This window comes from Tinamus guttatus, unplaced genomic scaffold (assembly GCF_059628265.1).
Source record: "Tinamus guttatus ecotype Peru unplaced genomic scaffold, ASM5962826v1 Tinamus_guttatus_pri_ptg000028l, whole genome shotgun sequence".
NCBI classification, from domain to species: Eukaryota; Metazoa; Chordata; class Aves; order Tinamiformes; family Tinamidae; genus Tinamus; species Tinamus guttatus.
The window spans coordinates 2,865,613-2,885,450 of record NW_028288562.1 but is presented as its reverse complement, the minus strand read 5'-3'; the positions used below and the strand labels follow the sequence as shown (position 1 = coordinate 2,885,450).

At 46.2% G+C, this 19,838-nt stretch overlaps 2 protein-coding genes across 2 annotated transcripts; both read left to right on the top strand.

Annotated features, from left to right (window-relative positions):
• The first annotated feature begins 557 nt into the window (after nt 1–557).
• On the top strand, nt 558–4,669 carry LOC148596162 (alcohol dehydrogenase 1-like). The gene is made up of 9 exons (XM_088529418.1): nt 558–601; nt 1,331–1,432; nt 1,838–1,979; nt 2,117–2,204; nt 2,301–2,520; nt 2,605–2,865; nt 3,163–3,298; nt 4,148–4,286; nt 4,616–4,669. The coding sequence occupies exons 1-9, from the start codon at nt 584–586 to the stop codon at nt 4,638–4,640; spliced, it is 1,131 nt and encodes a 376-aa protein (XP_088385544.1). The 5' UTR covers nt 558–583; the 3' UTR covers nt 4,641–4,669.
• A 3,416-nt stretch (nt 4,670–8,085) lies between these two features.
• On the top strand, nt 8,086–16,363 carry LOC104572366 (alcohol dehydrogenase class-3). Its single transcript, XM_088529587.1, has 9 exons — nt 8,086–8,134; nt 9,246–9,347; nt 10,265–10,406; nt 10,904–10,991; nt 11,720–11,939; nt 12,669–12,929; nt 13,705–13,840; nt 14,756–14,894; nt 16,056–16,363. Exons 1-9 carry the CDS (start codon nt 8,123–8,125, stop codon nt 16,078–16,080), a joined length of 1,125 nt encoding a protein of 374 aa, XP_088385713.1. The 5' UTR covers nt 8,086–8,122; the 3' UTR covers nt 16,081–16,363.
• Nucleotides 16,364–19,838: the final 3,475 nt, after the last annotated feature.

Below are 19,838 nucleotides of genomic sequence, written 5' to 3'. Positions count from 1 at the left end.
TTTTGGCAATGGCAGAAGGGGCCCCCTTGCAGCCACAGTGAGCTTAGGGGCAGCATGGGGTGCAATGTACGCCCCTGCAGCAGAGATTTCCACGTGGCCCTGCAGTGGGAGTTTTGATGCACTGTGCACTTGTGAGGTGGCCCTAGAGCCAGGTGCTCTGCTTTATGGTAGCTGGTGCACAGCTGCTGTGGGGACCAAGGTTTGGCCGCCCTCATGTGTATAACAGAGCTAAGTGGCAGGGCTGGGCTCTGGGCTGCCAGCAGCGCTGTCTGTGGACTGGAGTGCAGAGAGCAGCTCCGCTCACCCACCAGGGCTGCCCCAGCCTACATGGCAGTGCTCAGAGAGGCAGGAACTGCAAGGGCTGCCACTCCCCCACCCTGAGATAGGACAGCGCACACCTAGGCACAGATAAAGCAGTTCCATAAATGCAGACCCCCTCTCTGAGCACAGCCCTGCGGCAGGACGTGCACCCTGCTCTCCTATCAGCACTGACCTGCGGCTGCCTGAGCTCCACAGTGGGGACATCGCGCAGTGCTGCGAGTCAGCCAGGCTCAGAGCCCTTTCCTCCAACGGCTTCTCCAGGATGGCCACCGCCGGAAAAGTAAGGCACTTCCCTTATTTTCTCTCAAAGGCGCTCTGCTCTCGGCGGCATAAGCTTCCCAGGGCTCACGCTGCGAGCCGGTCGTGCTTCTGGCTTCTTTGCTGAGCTTACTCCAACTCATCCAAATTGTGCTGATCACAGCCCTGTGCTTTTGTGCAGCTGCAGCTTGTCAATACCTATGACTGAGCCCCTTTCTGTCACTCAGCTCAGCAGGGCTGGACTGAGGACAGACTCCTGCTGAAGTCATCTCTTGTGCTTCCACTTAAGCAGCAAAACGTGGGTCAGCAGGTGCCTGTTCCCTCAGCTGCTAACGGCTTCGCCTGTTCCTGCACGGAGTGTTTCTGAACACTTAGTGAGGCAGGCGTGGGATTAAGCTCCCCGAAAAGAGCCACGGCCCTCTTCACAGCTTGGAAACACCATGTGGGGAACAGCCTGCAGTGCAGCATGGAGAGATGGGGGACACCAGCAAAGGAAAAGCTGCTCTGCTTTGCACACACTGCCACCGATTGGGACACTGGGACACACTGGGAGACAGAGGCCTCCTTAGGGGCCTGCCCAAGCGACGGCTCCAGCACAAGGCACTGCAGGAGGGTTGTCTCGTGTCGCTGTCCAGCTGCCCGTGTGCTGAGCGAGGACATGCACACGGTGCTGCGCTGATTTGTGCACTTCTCAGAACCACCTTTCTGCCGGGACTCTGCCCCGCAGAGCGTAACCCTCTGCTGCTTCCAGGTGATCAGATGCAGAGCTGCTGTGGCCTGGGCCGTGGGCAAACCGCTCTCTGTTGAGGAGGTGGAGGTTGCACCGCCAAAAGCCAGAGAAGTTCGTATCAAGGTAAAACCTTCTTTCACTACGTTCCTGCTCCCTCCTGGGGTTTATTGTCCTTGTGGCTGTGCACTGGGTGCAGCCTTGCATGCGTCTTGGTGGGGAGGATGAGAGTTTGGGTAGCATATGTTCTACTTAGGGTAGCTCATCCTACCTGATGGCTGCTGGAATGGGCAGAGACACGTCAGGGAGGTAATTGCCCACCTGCTCTCCAGGTCCATGTTCAGCCCCCCTGGGCACAGCTGCTCTGGGCACAGACATGCTCAGCAGGGGCTGAACATGAACCTGGCCTGGATGAGGCCTTCCCACCTGCCTCCTTGGGGGTCCAACACACCAGTGGAAATTATGTAAGGAAAGGGATTACACAAAGCCCCGAGTGGTTCTTAGCTAATCTATGCCTTCCTTTCCAAACAGATTGTGGCTTCTGGGATCTGTTGCACAGACGACCATCTTTTAGGAGGCTTATTTCCTAATGCAGAATTCCCCATTATCCCGGGCCATGAAGGAGCTGGGATTGTGGAGAGCATTGGAGAAGGAGTGATCTTTGTGAAGCCAGGTAAAAGCAAAAAACACACGCGCATACCCCGAGGGTCCGGCACCCTGAAGGGCCATCGTGGACCTGAGCTCAGAAATCCCTGCCCGTAGCCCATGCCGCGCTATCAGAGGTGTGTAACACAGTGCGCTTTCCCTTAGGAGACAAAGTCATCCCTCTTTGCCACCCTCAATGCGGTGAATGCAGCTTCTGCTTGAATCCTGACTCCAACTACTGCATAAAGTCTCAGTGAGTTGTATTTCTCGTCCCTTTATCTGAAGGCAGTCACCTGCCTGACGTTCCTGGGCGCGCTGTGCTTCATGAACAGCACTTGTCTCTTTGCAGCTTCAGCGAACCACAAAATCTGATGCCAGACAAGACCAGCAGGTTTACTTGCAAAGGGAAACGGATCCACCACTTCCTGTGGACCAGCACCTTTTCAGAGTACACCGTCATGCCGGAGTACGCCGTTGCCCGAATAGATGCTGCCGCACCTCTGGACAAAGTCTGTGTGTTGGGTTGTGCTTTCCCCACAGGCTACGGGGCTGTCATCAATACTGCCAAGGTTGGTACTTGGGGGCCTGGGGACAAGCGGCACCACAGGCAGAACACTGCGGCTTTCAGGCTCACACTGCCCTGTGTTGTGCAGGTGAAACCAGGCTCTAGCTGTGCCATCTTTGGCCTTGGAGGAATTGGCCTCTCTGTCATCATGGGCTGCAAAGCAGCTGGAGCTTCTCGCATCATTGCCATTGACATCAACAAGGACAAGTTTGCCAAGGCCAAAGAGCTGGGTGCCACTGACTGCATCAACCCTAAAGACTTCACAAAGCCTGTTCAGGAGGTGCTCACAGAGATGACTGGCTACGGGGTGGACTACTCCTTTGAGGCCACTGGGGACAAGGATACCATGGTACGTGGCCTTTCAGGACATGCCTGCCCAGCTTGCTTACAGCCCCCAAAGGGCATATTTCCCCAGAGCAGGTAGTTTCATGCTTTGTGCCTGCATTTCTGCGCATGTCTTTGCAAACAAAGGCAGACTATCTGGCTTTGGGAGAAACCGTGGAGGCTTGAAATAGAAAAAGAGCTTTGTGTGCCAGTTGCAGGAGGATGTAAGTGCTTTATTGTCAGCAGAGAGAGCTGCATAGAAGGCAGGTGGTTTGGACAACCTACTTGGTGCATATTCTAATTCACCTGCCTGTCCCAGCAGGTTGCTGCCCTGGCTGCCTGCAATGTGAGCACCGGTGTCTGCGTGGTCATTGGGGAAGTGCCCGCTGGATTACTGCTTTCCTTTGACCCGATGCTTCTGCTCACAGGGCGTACGTGGACAGGAACTATGCTTGGAGGTATGAGACGAGAGTAAAGATAACTATTTCAATCTTGGCAGACTTTTCCTTTCACTATAATCCCCAAATGTTCGTGGAACAATTCTCCTCTGAGGTATATGGAAATCCTCCCTTTGGCAATTCATTTTCCCATGTGAGCACTGTATTAAGCTGCATGCCAAAAGAAAATTTTTCTAATAGCTGCTATTCATTAACCTCAAGAAGCATGTTTCAAGCTTGGCCATGCCCCAGAAGGTCTGTTTGACAGATTTTTTTATAAGGAAAAAATCTATGAAACTACAACTAAAAATGAGTGCTGCATTTCCAGAATATGTAAGCACAAACATGCTGATAGTGCCCGTGATAGTCATGTACACACCACTGGCTGCAGTGGCTGCAGCCTGAAGGACAAAACTGCCTTCTTGCCCAGTGAGGGGACATTTCTCTCCAGACAAAGACTCTGTTAGTGATTGCTGGATCCTGATCCTCATGGCATTCCCACAAAACACCTCCCAGAAGGCAGCCTGGCCATTAACTCTGCTGGATACTGTAAACCCCAGAACCAGTAGGAAGAAGACAACTGTGCCATGAAAGGAATTTCCTTCTGCCCCAGTAACACCTTGCCATTGCCCAGGCTGGAAAAAAAATGGGCCTCTAGCTTCCCTGCAAGGTTCATCCCACCTCTCCCGCCCCTGCCTACCTATGAACCTCATCCTAATAATTATAACCTGGTAGAGATGCCAGCCACTGACTGGCATCTATATTCTTGCCGTTAGACTTCAGCACCAGCCAACAGAGGTTCCTGTTACTTTACCAGGACAGCATTTCTTTGAGTATTTATTCACCGTGTGCACTTTTTCCCATTTCTAGGTTGGAAGACGAGGGATTCTATTCCCAAATTAGCTACCGGCTATTTAGAAAAGAAATTCAACCTGGACTCGCTGATCACGCACACACTGCCGGTAGCTGAAGTGAACAAGGGATTTGAATTGTTACGTGGGGGAAAAAGGTGAGATTTTGACCGACTGAAATTGGGGGATGACAAATACCACCACCGTTTAAAATTCAAAACAGTCCACACAGGCTGGCAGCCCGAATAAGGCAGCAGCATGAAATAATTTCCTACCAAATGCATCAAAACATACTGAAAAAGCAGGCCACGGCCTCACGTCCATGTGTTGGGAGGATCTGCCATAAGGGACACAGAAGAGCCACTATTCAGTAACAGAAAAATCCTATGTCCTGTTCAACTCAAATGCACCTCTGTGTCCTTGGAGCAAGCCATGAAAACTTTCCATACCAGCACTTGTAACCATGTGCCTCCTTCCCATTTTTCAGCATTCGCACTGTCCTGCTGTTTTGAGAGAGCAAGCTGAGGGTGGCAGCTTGGAGTCCTGGTGCCGGCCCATCTCGCCTGGCTCCTCGTGTCGGGGCGTGCAAGGAGAGCAGAAGCACTCGCTGCCACTGGTACCCCTGCCAGCAGACTGAAATCTTCCTTATGCCCCAAGACCTTCCCTTGCTCCTTCTCCTGCTAGTTCTTTAGACCCCTTGTTGCCTTACACATTTCTGCACATGCATCTTTACCTTTACCACACTCTCAGCTGGGTTACCACTGCAACCTAGACCAAAATTATCTATGTAAGGAAGCGTGATGCACTGCTGCTGCTGTAGCTCTCAGCTATGCAGTGTATTTGCTACCCCTCTTGCTCTAGCTCTTTTATCATTTACCTGCCTGCCTTGAACCTTGGAAAAAAAATAGCGAGAGGGAGCTTTTTCATTTGTAATCATTTCACCCTACGATCATCATGCCCTAATCCTCTGGCCAGAGTTCATAAAGATCCCCTATTGTACAAAGGTCGAAACTAGCTGCAGATATTAGAGCTGTAACTCCCATTAGCATTTCACAAAGGTACAATTAACTGATGGCCTTATCAAAAAATGAGCCATTTGCACACTAAATATCACACAGTTGCTGTATTTCTGTCTTTAGTCTGTAGGATTTATGCAAAGGAAACTGTTTCCAAATTTAAAAAAAAGGGGGAATCTAGTTTTTTACTTACCACAGCACTACATCAAAACCAAGAAAAATATCCAATGAGCATTTGTTGAAACATGGCAGAATCGCACTGTCCATCCTGGTAGACCTTATTTCTGTAATCTACACACTTCTGCAGCGTCTACTTCTCTAGCCTTTTTCACAACAGCAGGTAGAGCACGTGAAACTTGTCAGTTGTTTGAATTATTTTACCATATTTTGTCTTCAAGTGGTCCAGTTGCAGAGCTTTTATCCAGAAGATTTTTGAACCTGTTATCTGCTCAAGTGCACTTCAGATCTTTTTCCCCACTTAAGTACTTACAGGGGCATAGCCACAACCAACTGCATAGCTTCAACCAACTCGACTTCACATCCTTTCCCTGGAAACCTTCCATGGCCAGAACAGAGTATAGTAGGGGGTGAGTCACAGCCTCACATTCAAAACTGCCCCCTCAGCCACAGCCTCAGTGATTCCTGGAGTCCAGTGCAGAGGGGATTAGCAGGGAGAAGAGCACTTCAGGCCCACCCTGCAGGTGACGGACTCCCTTGTCCTCATGCCCTGTTGTCCAGCAGGGAATAGGGGGTCTCAAGATTTTTTAATGCAACAGTTACAACAACATTACCTGTACCTCACCTGTAACAGGCAAAAGTAATACCTCTGCTGATGCACAAATGGAGAATAGGGAAAGGAAGAAAGCCAATTTATAACAACAACAACAAAATAATAGTCCCTTACAGATGTAATATTTATTCTTTCTGAATTCAACTCTCTTTTTGCTTCTCAAATATAGCGTAAGGAATGTCTCCATTTCATGTTGATTAAGCATGGATTAAACTCTAATTTGGACTTCAGGTATAGTAAGGAAAGAACACAGTTTTCAAGAGTTATTCCCAAACTATGAAGTATGAATGTGGTGGAAAACAGATGCTTTAAATCAGAGCATACTGTAAAATCTCTAGCACATGTTTGCCTCCTACTAGGTCATTAAATACAAGGCAGCGAGCAGCTGGGCAGCTGCAGTCTATGAAAATGGAAGTTTCCCCCACCCAGCTAATCACTTGTTTGGAGCTTTTCCCCACCTTTTGAATGGCACAGAGAATTTTAAAAAAAAATGTAAAAAAAACACTTACCAAGTCCAGGGTGTTCCGAGAGAACAAGCCAACACTGGAGACCATGTGACAAAACTACAAGCGAAAAGAAAAAAAAACACATTAATGTCTGAAATTGAATGATGAACATTAAGGAGTTATGATTTACATACTGGTATTTTTGACCACCAGAATCAGCACTTGCCATATCTGGAACTTCACAGATACAGCCGCTATCAAAACGGAGCAACCGTGAAGCTTAGCTAAGGATGAAAAGTTTGGAGGTCTTTTGGAAGTGCTGACGAATCAAAGATAAATAAGAGCATGAAATTTACAGGGCAGGCAGAGTTGAACCAGGTAAACAGACAAAGACTTCTTTGATTTCAACGACAGGCTTTTCACAGCAGCCTGTGAAAGCAACAAGAAGCACAAATAGCCTTTACTACAAAAACGTCATGGGATGGGCTGCCTGGGCACATCCCCTTTCATTCCTTCTCAACATATTTCACCATATGTGAAACATCCACATATGTGTGAAACACAGCACCCTCACTGCCCAAATTGCCTTCCAGTTAGGCAGCAGCCTTCTTGAGCCTACAGACTTCCCATCTTATGTTATTTTTACCCCCACACTGGTGCTGTTGCTTAGCTATGACATTTGCTGAGCTTCGTTAGCATGCCAGTGGAAAACAAAAATTCTGCATCTCACTGAGGGAAACTTTGTAACACCCTGCAGCTCCCCTGGCACAGTCCGGCCCCTCACAGTGAATTCCCGGCAGCCAACGGCCTGCATTGGCAAGAGGCTGCTTGCGCTCAGCCCCCTGGCAGAAAAGCCTCCACCACCAGGATGGCCTCACTGCCCACGGGTAGATTCAGGCACAAAAGATCTGCTCTGGAGACACACAGGTGGTAACTGCCCCCAACCCAAGATTACCACAGACAGATCTACAGTGGGAGCAAGGGGGTGACTCCTCTAACAGTGGGCTGTACACCTCGTCTTTAGGAGAGAGCTGTGGAAGGGGCATGTTAGCATCCCCTCACAGTTGTACCTTTAGGGAAAAAAGCTGGATCGCGTCGTGCCTGCTGCATCGGGGTCCAGACACCGCTATGCAAGACAACTCGCCTGCTCCTTTGCAGGCAGAAAAACATAAATTTGCCTATAGACTGACAGGGCTGTGCTGTGAAATGATGATGTGCCGTAGCAAAAGCCACAAACCCATCAGCCTTGGAGAAAAACACTGGGGAAAACGTGAGACAATGGCGAGATCCTCACTCGCCCTGAGGGCTAACACCAAGATCTGCAGGAAGAAAAGTGTTGCACCAACAGACTGTGGGAATCAATCAACCAACCAACCAACCAACCAACCAACCAACCAACCAACCAAACAAACAAACAGAAAAAGCAGAGTGAGTGGCTATTTCTTCGACACACCTATTTCTTCGACGCACGAGGCTCGGCGCGGGCGAGCTACTCCTCTTGGGATAGCTGCAGCCCCGCCGCCACGGCGAGAAGACGCTGGGAAACGCTCCACAAACGCTCCGCACAGCCCGCAGCGCGGGGGAAGCCCTCAGCGGGGCGCTCTCCACCGGGGCCGCCAACGGCCGCCAACGGCCGCCGCGCTGCGCCTCTCCCTTCCCCCGCCCCGCCCCCCGCCAACGGCTCTAACGGTCGCGGCGGGTCGCGCGTGCGCTCTGGTGGCTCCTCCCGCTTTCGGCGCGTCATGGCGGGCGAGGTGAGCGGCGCGGGGGGTGCGGGCGTCCCGGGACGCGGGGTGAGGAGCTGGGGACACGCGCGTGGCTCAGCGGCGGGTGGCAGCGGGGCTTTCTGCTTCCCGCGGGGGTTGATGGTCCTCCCCGTGCTGGAAAAAGGCCTTTAAGGTGCAGTTGGATGTTTCGATATTTATGTGTCAGAGTAACTCGTTGCCGCTTGGAAAGCGGGTCTAGCGGAGTGGCTTGGCAAGGAGAGGGAGCGAGGTGGGCTGAAAAAGCAGGCAATGATTTACAGAGTGCGGGCTCCCCGTGTACTTTGTGCCTCGAGTTTAGATTCCCTGGTAGATGTGGTGCTTTTTGATAGTACAGCCAAGTGCCCTGCAGTGGCTGTGCAGCTACTTTGCTGCATTTGGTGCAATTTTATAACGCCCTGGTAATAAAAAGTAGGATGGAGAAAGCTGATAGTTGTAGGTGAAGGGCATGTTTGCCTAATTGTGGCCCCTGCAGAGGCTATGCTATAGGAGTGGGTATATATTTTTTTTTCTGCTTCAGGCCATGGCTTTGTAGCTTCAGGGTTTTTTGGGGGGTTGCCAAACTCAGCGTTTCCAGTTCTGCTGTTTGAGGTACAGTGAGGGTGTCAGCTCATTCAGGCAAGGCCCAATATCACTTACTGTAGCACAAAAGTATTGCAGAGAAGCCTAAGCTACTTTGTTAACATTTTCCTGTATGCACACGCAGGTGATGGATGAGACCTGGTGAGCTCAGCAGGTGGCTCCTGTTCTGCTCATTTCTTCCAGGCACTGACACAGCAGAAGGCTGAATGGCTGCGGGGTTGGTTTGGGGAATTTGCACTAAATTCCCTCTCGGTGATTTCCCTGGAGCAATGCGGCTTGCTTGGCCACACAAATGCATTCAAACATGCAAGTCTCGGGTCTGGTTTGTTCTTTCTCATTCAGCTTCCTGAAAGCAGGCGTAGGGCCATGAAGCCTTTGTGTTGAAATCAGTAATTTCAAATCGGGGATTCCTTCCAAAAGGATTCTTTCCAAAAGCCTCCTTTGGTTGAACAAGAAATCTTTTAAATGAACCATGCAACACATGTCCTCTGTTGTTGTTGTTGTTGCTGTTCTGTTTCAGGTTATTAAATGCAAGGCTGCTGTTGCCTGGGAGGCAGGTAAACCCCTCTCGATTGAGGAGGTGGAGGTTGCTCCACCAAAAGCTCATGAAGTTCGTATCAAGGTAAGAAAATTAATTGTTAAATTCATGCATTGTATGCTGGGAGCCTGAGTATTAAAGTGAGTGTTTTCTTTGCCAAGCAAATTGTTAAAGGCATTAGTTCCTTAGTGTCCTGGCTGCCTTTCCAGGGAAGAAAATGGTGGATTTTTTTATTATTATTATTATTTTATTTTTGTCTTCATGAAAAAATTGGTCTCAGTCCACACTGCACTAAAGGTTGTGGCTGGCCCTGGGGATCACTTCTAGTTACAGGCTAAGTGTCCACTGAACATCTGAGCAAGAAACATCTTTGATCCTGTTGGAGGGCTGCAGCTTGTGACCTGTTGGAGTTCTATAACACGGAGCTCTGTGTGTGTTTTACTTAATTTGGGCCGTGAATTATGGGCTGTTGAACGGAGATTATTCTTTCAATTCTCCAAACCGAAGATGCTTATTGTCTGGGACATTTTATTAGTCCTTATCTGCCAAAAAGTATATGTGAAGGTGAAACTTATCTGTGTGGAAGGGACTGTGCATGGTCTGCTTAAAATTTAGACTGGGTTTATGCAATACTGCAAGTTGGGTGTGGGTTTTCTGTTAGTATTACCTTTGAGAGATATCAGTTACTTCAAATACGCAACCTCTGCTTTGAGGTGTTTTAGAGGGCTAATTTTCAGTGTCCTCTTCTTCCAATTTCAATGTCAGGGTTTAGCTGATGGAAGCAAGAAAGGATGTATTGTGACTTTCCTGTTTCAGAACATCATATAACAAGCATCTTCCCAGCAGTAGGAGTATGTTGGCAGCACTGCAAAAGCTGCTTGCGTTGGCGGGCTTGTCCCTGCAGTAGTCCTGAATGACTGGCTGTGGAGAAATACTTAAATCAGTGCTGCTATTCATCCTTCAAGGCATGGAGGTGCCTCAGATTCTGTATTTATTTATAGTTAGTTGCCACTGCTGTCTGTCACACTGATGCCTATACGCTGAGCGGTGCTGATCCTGAGGGATGTTTCCCTGTGATCCTGGGTCACGAAGGAGCGGGGATTGTAGAGAGTGTTGGAGAAGGAGTAACAAAAGTAAAGCCAGGTGAGAAAAAAATCTTGCAAGTCTTATTTTTGCTTGCATAGTTTTCCTCTTCTCTGTGAGGTACAATGTTTGTCTGTCTGATGTGCAGTTGACTGAAAGTTTGAAAGATCCCGGCTTTCAAGTTCTTACCTGAAACTGGGTTAATATTTGAAATGGTGCTTGTTTCCTGTTGCTTTAGTAGAGGACTTAAGAGATGTTAAAACATATTTGCTTCACTATTGGGTTTTGGGGTGTTCTACTCTGCAGTGATGATCCTGTTTTCTTGGGGATGTGTAAATTTTGTTTGGTGCATGCTCAGATATGAGGAAAACGGCATTTTATCCAGCGCACTCTGTAAACACTGCTGCTTTATTCTGTAAGCAATTTCTAAAACACAAACAAGGTTTTAAACAGGCTCACATAAAAGCCATAAAAATCAAATAACTCTGTGTTTTTCCTAGTGCGTTGCTTGATTCGATAACTAGCCTTTTTTTTTGTTTGTTTTTTGTTTTCCCTAGGGGATACAGTTATACCTCTATATATCCCGCAGTGTGGAGAATGCAAGTTCTGTAAGAACCCTAAAACTAATCTGTGCCAGAAGATAAGGTTTGTATGATTTTTCATTTTCTCGTGTGGTTTGGCATTTGTTCAACATGCACCAGATCTAGTTGCGAAACGTGAATGGTGGGAGGTGCCTCTGGAGAATAAATTTCTTGATGTATCATTTAATGACTTGGGAAGTGCATGCATTAGGGAGGTAGGCAGTACTTTCTATTCTCCTTAACATGTAGATTCTTTTTTGACTTTTTATAAAAAGTGGTTTGGCTGTTTTTGTGTATGTGAGGGTGTGAGCTGCTAGCTTGCATCCACAGCTTTGGAAACACAAGCACTCTTACTCTATCTTTAATCCCTGCTTAGGGGAAATACTTCAGGGAATGTAGCTTGTGGAGTAAGCAGCAAATCTGTTTTGTGGTGCAGAGTTGTATGGCAAGCCCTCTTTGCCTTCAGTCTGCTTCCCAGCTGAATTTCCAGATAGGTCCAATAAGCAATCAAGGTGATGGAGAAGGGAAGGCTGTGCTGTGTTTGGGAGTGATTTCCTGTAAATGCTGTTTGATAGGTGGTCTAGCTGTGGTGCATTAAGTAGATTTAAGCGGTCGTAAAAATCAAGATCTATGCCCATAGTATCTAATTTGTGCAAGCTTTTAGGTTCAGTGGCATGTTTCAGAAAAGGAGGCGCACTTATGCAGCGGTACCCCCGTGTGTTTAATGGATACTGTCTGGTGAGGATGGTCACTGCTTAGATTCTGAGTGTCCCCTCCTGTCTTTGCTTTAAGAATCACGCAAGGGAAAGGACTCATGCCTGATGGTACCTGCAGGTTCACCTGCAAAGGGAAGCAGATTTACCACTTCATGGGGACTAGCACCTTCTCAGAGTACACTGTGGTGGCTGACATCTCAGTGGCCAAGATAGATGCTGCAGCACCCCTCGATAAAGTGTGCCTGCTGGGCTGTGGCATCTCAACTGGCTACGGGGCTGTTGTGAACACGGCTCAGGTAAGGGCTCTGCTTGCCTCTTGCTTTTCCCTGTGATCAAATGGCTTAGCAACGCTACACCTGAGCTAGAGGACACAGCCAGCGTAGGGACTGGTTCAGAACACTAACTGTGAGGCACCAAATTTCTGCTTCTTTATTCTCTTTAACTGCTGAAGTTTAGCCAGGAATTTCTAATCTCTCCGTAAAGACAAGAACAGCTTAGAAGAACCTCATGCTTTGTTGAGGAAGACAGTGAAATGTTTTGCATCCTGCTTCGAAGAGCAGGGTAAGACAGAGCTGCTTATTGAGTGTGCATGGGGCCAGAGCAGGCTATGGGAGCCAGGTGCACGGTCACTTTGGAGTGTTTGGGGCCTTAGATTTCAGTAGCCTGACGTGTGTGGGGGTGGAATTATGGCTGAGATGGGAAGTGGCTGGTTTTTGCAAAGCTGTTGTAAAAGCATCGAGTATGTCCTTTGACATCTGCCTTCCATTCAGCTGTGTAGAATTACTCCACAGCTAAGCCTCACCAGATTAGTTCTTCCTCATCTTTAGGCAAGAAAGTCAGGCTTGGCACTTGAAGAGCTTATTGGATGAAACTTCTGCACAGTTCCCCTTCTCTACGTGGTAGAGTGTTGTAGCTGCATGTAATTTGCCCACACATCTTCAATACAGACTTCTTAACGTCTTCCACACTGACAAGGAAGGAGGAGTTTTCTTGGTGTTGCTGATGCTCTTCTCTCACTCTTTCAGGTGGAACGTGGCTCAACCTGTGCTGTCTTTGGATTAGGAGGAGTTGGGCTGGCAGTTATTATGGGCTGTAAAGTAGCAGGAGCATCCCGGATCATTGGCATTGACATTAACAAGAACAAGTTTGCCAAAGCCAAAGAGTTTGGAGCCACTGAGTGCATTAACCCTCAAGACTTCAAGAAGCCCATTCAGGAGGTGCTGGTTGAGATGACTGATGGTGGGGTCGACTACTCGTTTGAATGCATTGGTAATGTGGGAGTCATGGTGAGTGTTGCGTAGCTACTACTTTGAACTGCTATAGCTAAATGGGAGAATGAGTTGCTTGTTACAGAAAATATGCCATGTTTTGGGGGTTTGTTTTTGTTTTTGGAAGGCGGGGGAGAGGGGAATAGTAATGATACCTGCTGTGGCTAAAAAAAGCCAAATACAACCACTCGTAATTATATGATGAAAGCAAATGCTGCTTCGATTGGAAATGGCTTGCTTATACTTCACAGGCTTTTCTGCGTAATAGGAATTCTTTAAAACATTGACTTTTTGTGTGTTGATAATGGAAAAAAAAATACAAAAATTACATATAAAAGTTACTGTACGTTGAAAAGTAAAATCTCAGCACTTGGCACCTCCTTTCTTCCACAGTAATTAATTTTCTCTTCAGAAATAGAGAAATAGGTATTATTTTACTAATTGTAAAGTAAGGCTTTCAGGAAGGAAAAAAGCATTCCTAGACAGTCAGTAACAAAGTTTACGTTGCCTCTGATCTCTTTATTGTGCTCTATCACAACTCCCAGTGGGATTTCAGACTGATTGCTCTGGCAGCTGGATGGTATATAAAAAGAGCAAAATGAATCTTGAACAGTATAAGGAGTCTGAACCAATTGAAAATTTAATGTAGTTTTCAGTGTACTTACTGTTGCTTAAATGCTGATGTGGTGAATCTAACTGGAGGAGGGGAAAGGGGAGTTTAACCTGTAGCAGTGCAGATGTGCAGCGTAAACACTGGTGTTAAATGCTCTGTTTTGCCCCTTTGTCCTGCAAGAGGGCTGCCCTGGAAGCCTGCCACAAAGGCTGGGGAGTCAGTGTCATAGTGGGAGTCGCTGCTTCGGGACAGGAGATCTCCACCCGGCCGTTCCAGCTGGTAACGGGGCGCACGTGGAAGGGGACTGCGTTTGGAGGTAACTTACTTTTGTGGTGACGATAGAGACAACTTAGGACAGCTTAAATGAGGGAAGAACAAACTGCCTTGCTTTTGCTTGTGGAAGAAACTTACTACTGGCAGGTTAAGAACACTGTGTTGGCTTGTAAAATGTGACATTGCTATAGACAGGCTACAGATCTTTGATTTTGTTGTATCGCACTCAGATTTCAAATGCAGAATGCAGCTGTACGCTATTCAGCTGTAACAGAACAGGTGTGGAGTTATTTGCTTTATTAACAGCTGAACTTTTGGGATATGCAATGGGAGGACCTGATCTTTGGGGAGACTGCAACTTGCACAAACATGTTTTTGTTGTCATTAGGCAAACTGTGGGGCTTCATGTGGGGAGGGGGATGGGGATGGAGAATGTCACTTAGTAACTAAAAAGGAAACTTGTTGCTATAAAAGAAGCTTTAAAACAAAAGCAACAAGTTCGCACTCAGCCTTTGCTGTTGTAAAACCAGAACCATGTGGAGACTTGGGGAATTCAGTAACTGGTGAAGTTCATAAAAGTGTCCAAACCTCACGCTGCTCATAGGCTGCTCTTTTTCCATGTGGTAGCAAAGATTATGCAGAAGGGTGAGTGGAGGTGATTTCTGAGGTGAGGGCTGCTGTGTGCTCAAAACTGAAATACCAGTGAGAGGTTAGTGCACTAGTGGCTTTGGCCAATGTCAGACAGCCTGTCCTCTCTCTTGCCAGACAGCCTGTCCTGCATTCCTTATGCTCTCGAGAGGAGCAGGAGGGGCAAATGTGTCACTGACTGGAGGCCTTCAGTTTCTCACGCTATCTTATCACACATGTGATCTATCCCAAATGTATATGTTTGTGTTCATCTCTGTGTTTAGAAGTGGGAGGAGAGGAGAAAAACAAATGCATATTTGCTTTCTTTCAGGCTGGAAGAGCGTAGACAGCGTACCGAAACTGGTGACTGACTACATGTCCAAAAAGATCAAAATTGATGAGTTTGTGACACACAATCTGCCTTTTGACAAAGTTAACGAAGCTTTTGAGCTGATGCATTCGGGAGAGAGGTAATGTTTATAATATTAGAGGGTTGCCTGATGGGAGTTGTCTGTGGGCATAGATGAATCTGAGGGGAACAAAGGGACTAACATGGGGATACAGTGGCCAAACTTGAATCTGCAGGTTAACAGTCTACAGCCCTAAACAGAAAAGGGGGAAAGGAGCAGTCAGTTTTAGCCTCAGATGTGTTAGACCTTGTCCTGCCATGTTAGACCGTGTCCTGCAGTATATTTCATGTGTGGGCTTGTGATAGAGGCCAGCTCGCTTAGTGCTCACCTCTTAAATGAAGAGTTTTAATGAGATGCTCTTTGATTTGCTGAAAATTCAGAGACCCTTAATGAAATAGCTACCAGCACCAGAGTAGCTTAGAGCAACATCCAGCTTATTAGCAGTCTGTTTATTACTTTTAAAGCATATGTGGTGAATGCAAGTAAGATTCAGCTGACAGACAAGATGAGAGGTGGAAAGATTGAGTTAGAGAATCTCTTCCTGCACATTTGCAGTAAATATAGGCAATTCTGCTTATTCATATTTAGGTTTATCTACATACAGATGAATAGAGCTGCATGCATTATGCTAGGAACTCATGTTTCTCTTTGTAGTTGACCTCAGTTCCTACTGGTTTTGATTTAGTGTATGTCACTTCCTTACAAATAGCTGACGATCTCTCTCTAATCTGATTCTTTCATATTTAGTTTATACATAGTCCAATTTCAGATGATTCATGTGACAGTTATTGTACTTCTTACAGCTGGAAACACTGCATTAGCTATGCCAAGTTCATCCAGCAGTTGATCTCTCTTCCCAGTTGTCAGATTGTGCCTCATCTCAGTGCTTTATTTCTAAGCATGGAAACTAGTAATGAATGGTAAAATGCTCCAGGCAGCAGGAGCCTCTACCATTTGTTGTCTTATCAGGTTTCTCGGCTAGCTCTTGAAAACCAACACTGAAACTTCCATGTTGACTAAAACATAGTAGCAGGCTTCATAGCCTATTTTAGGCAAGAATTTGAATATTCATTATAGGCGTAAGCAGAATTTAGTTCTTACAGGAGATGAAAGCTGAGCAAAAGTATGCTTCAGCAACAAATGGGGAGGGGAGAGGACTAAGGTGGAGCAAGTGAACTTATTACTGCTAACTATTTTTTTTCCTCCTCCTTTCATTTTAAGCATCCGCAGTGTCCTAAAGCTTTAGAGAAAGGTGTGGACCGTCCAGTTGTTCAGCAGTGCAGTCACCGTCCATCTATAGTGGAATTTCTGACAGAGTATGACCAGGTAAATGAAGACTCACAGGGACTAGAAAGACAAAGTATCTTAGGAGAGGTATTTTTAGTAGTAAATAACCTGCTTTTTGACAAAACAATCAAAAAATACCCGCTGAATAATGTTACATAATTAACCCTGATCTTGAAACTCTGTACTCATTCCTTATATGTAGTGCTTATCTCTCAGCCTCCTTATTAAAAGGTTATTTCTAATCACAGTGTTGGAATTCTTGAGCATTAAGACACTCACTGCAGAGTATTTCTGTTTTTGCTTGAGTGCTTTTACAGCATGTGCACACAGTATGGAGGAATAGCAGTCTTCGGAGCCAACAGTCAAATTTGGTGAGAACTACACAAAAACAGAATGAGGTCACAAGCAGAACAACAGTCTCCTCTTGGGGTGCACAAAAGGACAGTAAAGGGCACAGTGTGAGAAAAGCTTTGCTATTTAAGTGTCATAATTTGACATTGCAGTGTTTTGATTTTATTTATTTATTTATTTCCTAAGCCTCTGAGGTTTATCACTACTTCCTTATTGTAGTTGAAGTGACTTAACTACTTTAGGATTTCTTAGAACTGAAACATGGATGCAGAGCAGCATGCCCCAGAAAGGGAAGGGCAGAAAGCAGGCTGAAGCAGAGGCAGAAAGGATCCTGCATTAAGAGCAGTAAGAAATATATGCATGTCTGTGCAGTTTTGTGTGTGCACCAAGGCCACCGGTCAAGAGATTCGATGTTTCAAGCTAATATGAGCGTGCAAACACAGCTGTTTCAGGTTACTCTTTGAATCCAAACACTAACTTGTTATTGGTGAGAGGCAATTTCTTCCACTAGTCATCTTACTCCATGATGCTGCTATACAGCTGGGACAGCTTAAGTATTATTCCATCTACCACTAAAAACATATCCTTAGAGTATTCTCAAAATAGATGAGTTGGCTGGCATGAAGTTAGAAATACAGCAGAGTAAACAACAAAATCTAAATCATGTGTGTGTCTTAAGCAGTCAGTTTGGAACATCAAAAGAAATACAAACTGAATTTTTACCTGGGAAGTGAGCCATCTGAAACAGCAATGAAGTGATTCTCAGTACTTGGTAGCTCCTGAAACTCTGGTTGAACATTAGCGTTCAGAGAAAATTGCTCAAAAACCAGTTGCAGCTACAGCACCCTGTAACTAAAGGATCAATAATACATTATTATCTTGGGGCTCAACATCTCAGCAAAACTATGCCTCAGTTGTATTAAATTCAACTCGAGTGTTTTACAGTGTCACAATGGGGTCTCTAGGTTGCACACACTAAATCAAGATGTACAACCCTGCTGTCTGTTTTATATTACTGCACTAGTGAATCTACAACTTTGTATTGGTGGAAAGCTAGTATCCAATCCCAGGATAAGCCAACAACAATGGATAAAAAAATTAGCTAAAGATATTGAGGAACTGCAGCTTCTTCCCAGCCTGAAGAAGTGATGTCTTAGGCACTGTGCAGTGAAGTTGTCAGCCCACTCTGTCCTGTAAAGCAACTGCTTAAAAGCAGCATCTTAGAAGTATCATCTTTGAAGATATTCAGCTAACAGAGGGATACACTAGCACAAGGGTTCTTCCTTACAACCTGTTCTTAGTGTTAGGATTATAAACTATTAAAGTATTAAACTACCTGCCTACCCTTTCGAAGAACTTCAAGAAACATGAAATGTATCCATGAAATGACAGTGCAGTACGTGCAGTAACTTTGCTGGCTGTCATGTAAAACACAAGAGCAGCACCAAAATTTCACTGTGCCCCTCCTCAGTACAGCTTTGTCTGTCTTGTCTTATGGTGTTATTTTTATTCTGCCCTAGCTATTCTATAAGTATTCAATTTGCAGAAACATGATAAAACATTTCCATAGTCTGAGCTCCTACATGGTTTTGGAACTAAAGATGGTAGTAAAGGGAAATGCTTCAGGCCAGACTGCATGATTATGTTTTTGGTAGGAGTGTGCATAGTTTTTAAAAAGCACTATTTGCTGTCTTATCTTACAAGAAGTTTGCATCAGCTTGCTATGTCTGAAAATTCTGAAAAACGGAATGCTTTCCAAACCCAGCCAGCACAAGTCCAATATGCAAGGGTAAGCAAAGCTATACCTAGAGAGGTGGGGGTAAAGGGGAACTCACAAAACAGTGGAATGAAAATAAGTTCTGTTCTTCAGACTCATTTGTTTTCTTATGTGTAACAGGTATAGATGATGCCTGAATTTTTCAATTAAGTTCATTAACTCAGTAAACAGTTTGGACAACAAGTTGACCATGAGGCAGCAGTGTGCTCTTGTGGCCAAGAAGGCCAATGGGATCCTGGGGTGTGTTAAGAAGAGCGTCTCCAGCAGGTCGAGGGAGGTGATCCTGCCCCTCTACTCAGCCCTGGTGAGGCCGCATCTGGAGTATTGTGTCCAGTTCTGGGCCCCACAGTACAAGAGGGATGTGGAGCTGCTGGAGAGAGTCCAGCGCAGGGCCACAAGGATGATCAGGGGCCTGGAACATCTGCCCTGTGAGGAGAGGCTGAGGGAGCTGGGCCTGTTCAGCCTGGAGAAGAGAAGGCTGAGAGGGGACCTGAGCAGTGTCTATAAGCACCTCAAGGGAGGCAGTGGGGAGGATGGTGCTGGTCTCTTTGCAGTGGTGGCCACTGACAGAACTAGAGGTAATGGCCACAAACTGAAGCATCAAAAGTTCCACAGGAACTTAAGGAAAAATTTCTTAACAGTGAGGGTGGCAGAGCGCTGGAACAGGCTGCCCAGAGAGGTTGTGGAGTCTCCTTCTCTGGAGATCTTCAAAACCCGTGGCAGTCCTGTGCCACGTGCTCTAGGTGACCCTGCATGTGTAGGGGGTTGGACTAGATGACCCCTAGAGGTCCTTTCCAACTTAACAGTTCTATGATTCTGTGATTCTGTGTTACTGTGATTTCAGTTTATAAGCAGAAATGCACAGTATGAGAGCTTAGCACCTGCAGTGCTCAATGTGGTTGTCTTTGTGCAAAGACAAGCATTCAAGTGATGCATGCACAAGTTTAAGCATGATTTTTAACTGGCTGCATGCATCTATCAGTAGGGTTTGCATTAGTGCAAGCAAACCCAGCTATAATTGAGAACACTGTGTCTGTTTTTGAATCACAAAAATGTAATTTCCATTAAAAGCAGCTGCAACTTTTATTTTATAGATGAAAAAAGGAAGCCCTCCCATCACACACACACACACACACACACACACACACACACAGAAAATGCAAGACAGTTGTAACCATTCAGGTGAGTGATATGGTGGGCAAACCTCAGGTACTACAGTCTGTTTAGTTAAAACCTACACCCACACACACATGCATACATACCCAAGTGCATGCATACACACACATGTGCATGCATACGCACACACTCCATATGCATCATTTCAGGTCACTTTACTGCATAATTAAAATATAAAGGTAATGAAAATGTTACTGCACTGATATTCTTACAGCAGAGTGAGGCACTCAGGGGAGAGAAGACATTTTCTGGTAGGTTTGGTATTTGGTAGTACACAGAGCAAGTCCAGTTCTGTGAAGCACTAACCCCTTGCCCCCATTGAGATTCTGCAGTGCCATGGGGGGCCAAGGGCATGCAGTGCTCAAAAGGTTAGGTCTAATGTGACAGATTCACCATATACCTTGTGAAAGGTG

Bases quoted from the DNA above. Each gene is read 5' to 3' on its own strand.
- LOC148596162 (XM_088529418.1), top strand. The intron at 1,433-1,837 runs GTAAAACCTTCT...CTTTCCAAACAG, and splicing joins CCAGAGAAGTTCGTATCAAG to ATTGTGGCTTCTGGGATCTG. The intron at 3,299-4,147 runs GTATGAGACGAG...TCCCATTTCTAG, and splicing joins GACAGGAACTATGCTTGGAG to GTTGGAAGACGAGGGATTCT.
- LOC104572366 (XM_088529587.1), top strand. The intron at 10,407-10,903 runs GTGAGAAAAAAA...TGTTTTCCCTAG, and splicing joins AGTAACAAAAGTAAAGCCAG to GGGATACAGTTATACCTCTA. The intron at 11,940-12,668 runs GTAAGGGCTCTG...TCACTCTTTCAG, and splicing joins CTGTTGTGAACACGGCTCAG to GTGGAACGTGGCTCAACCTG.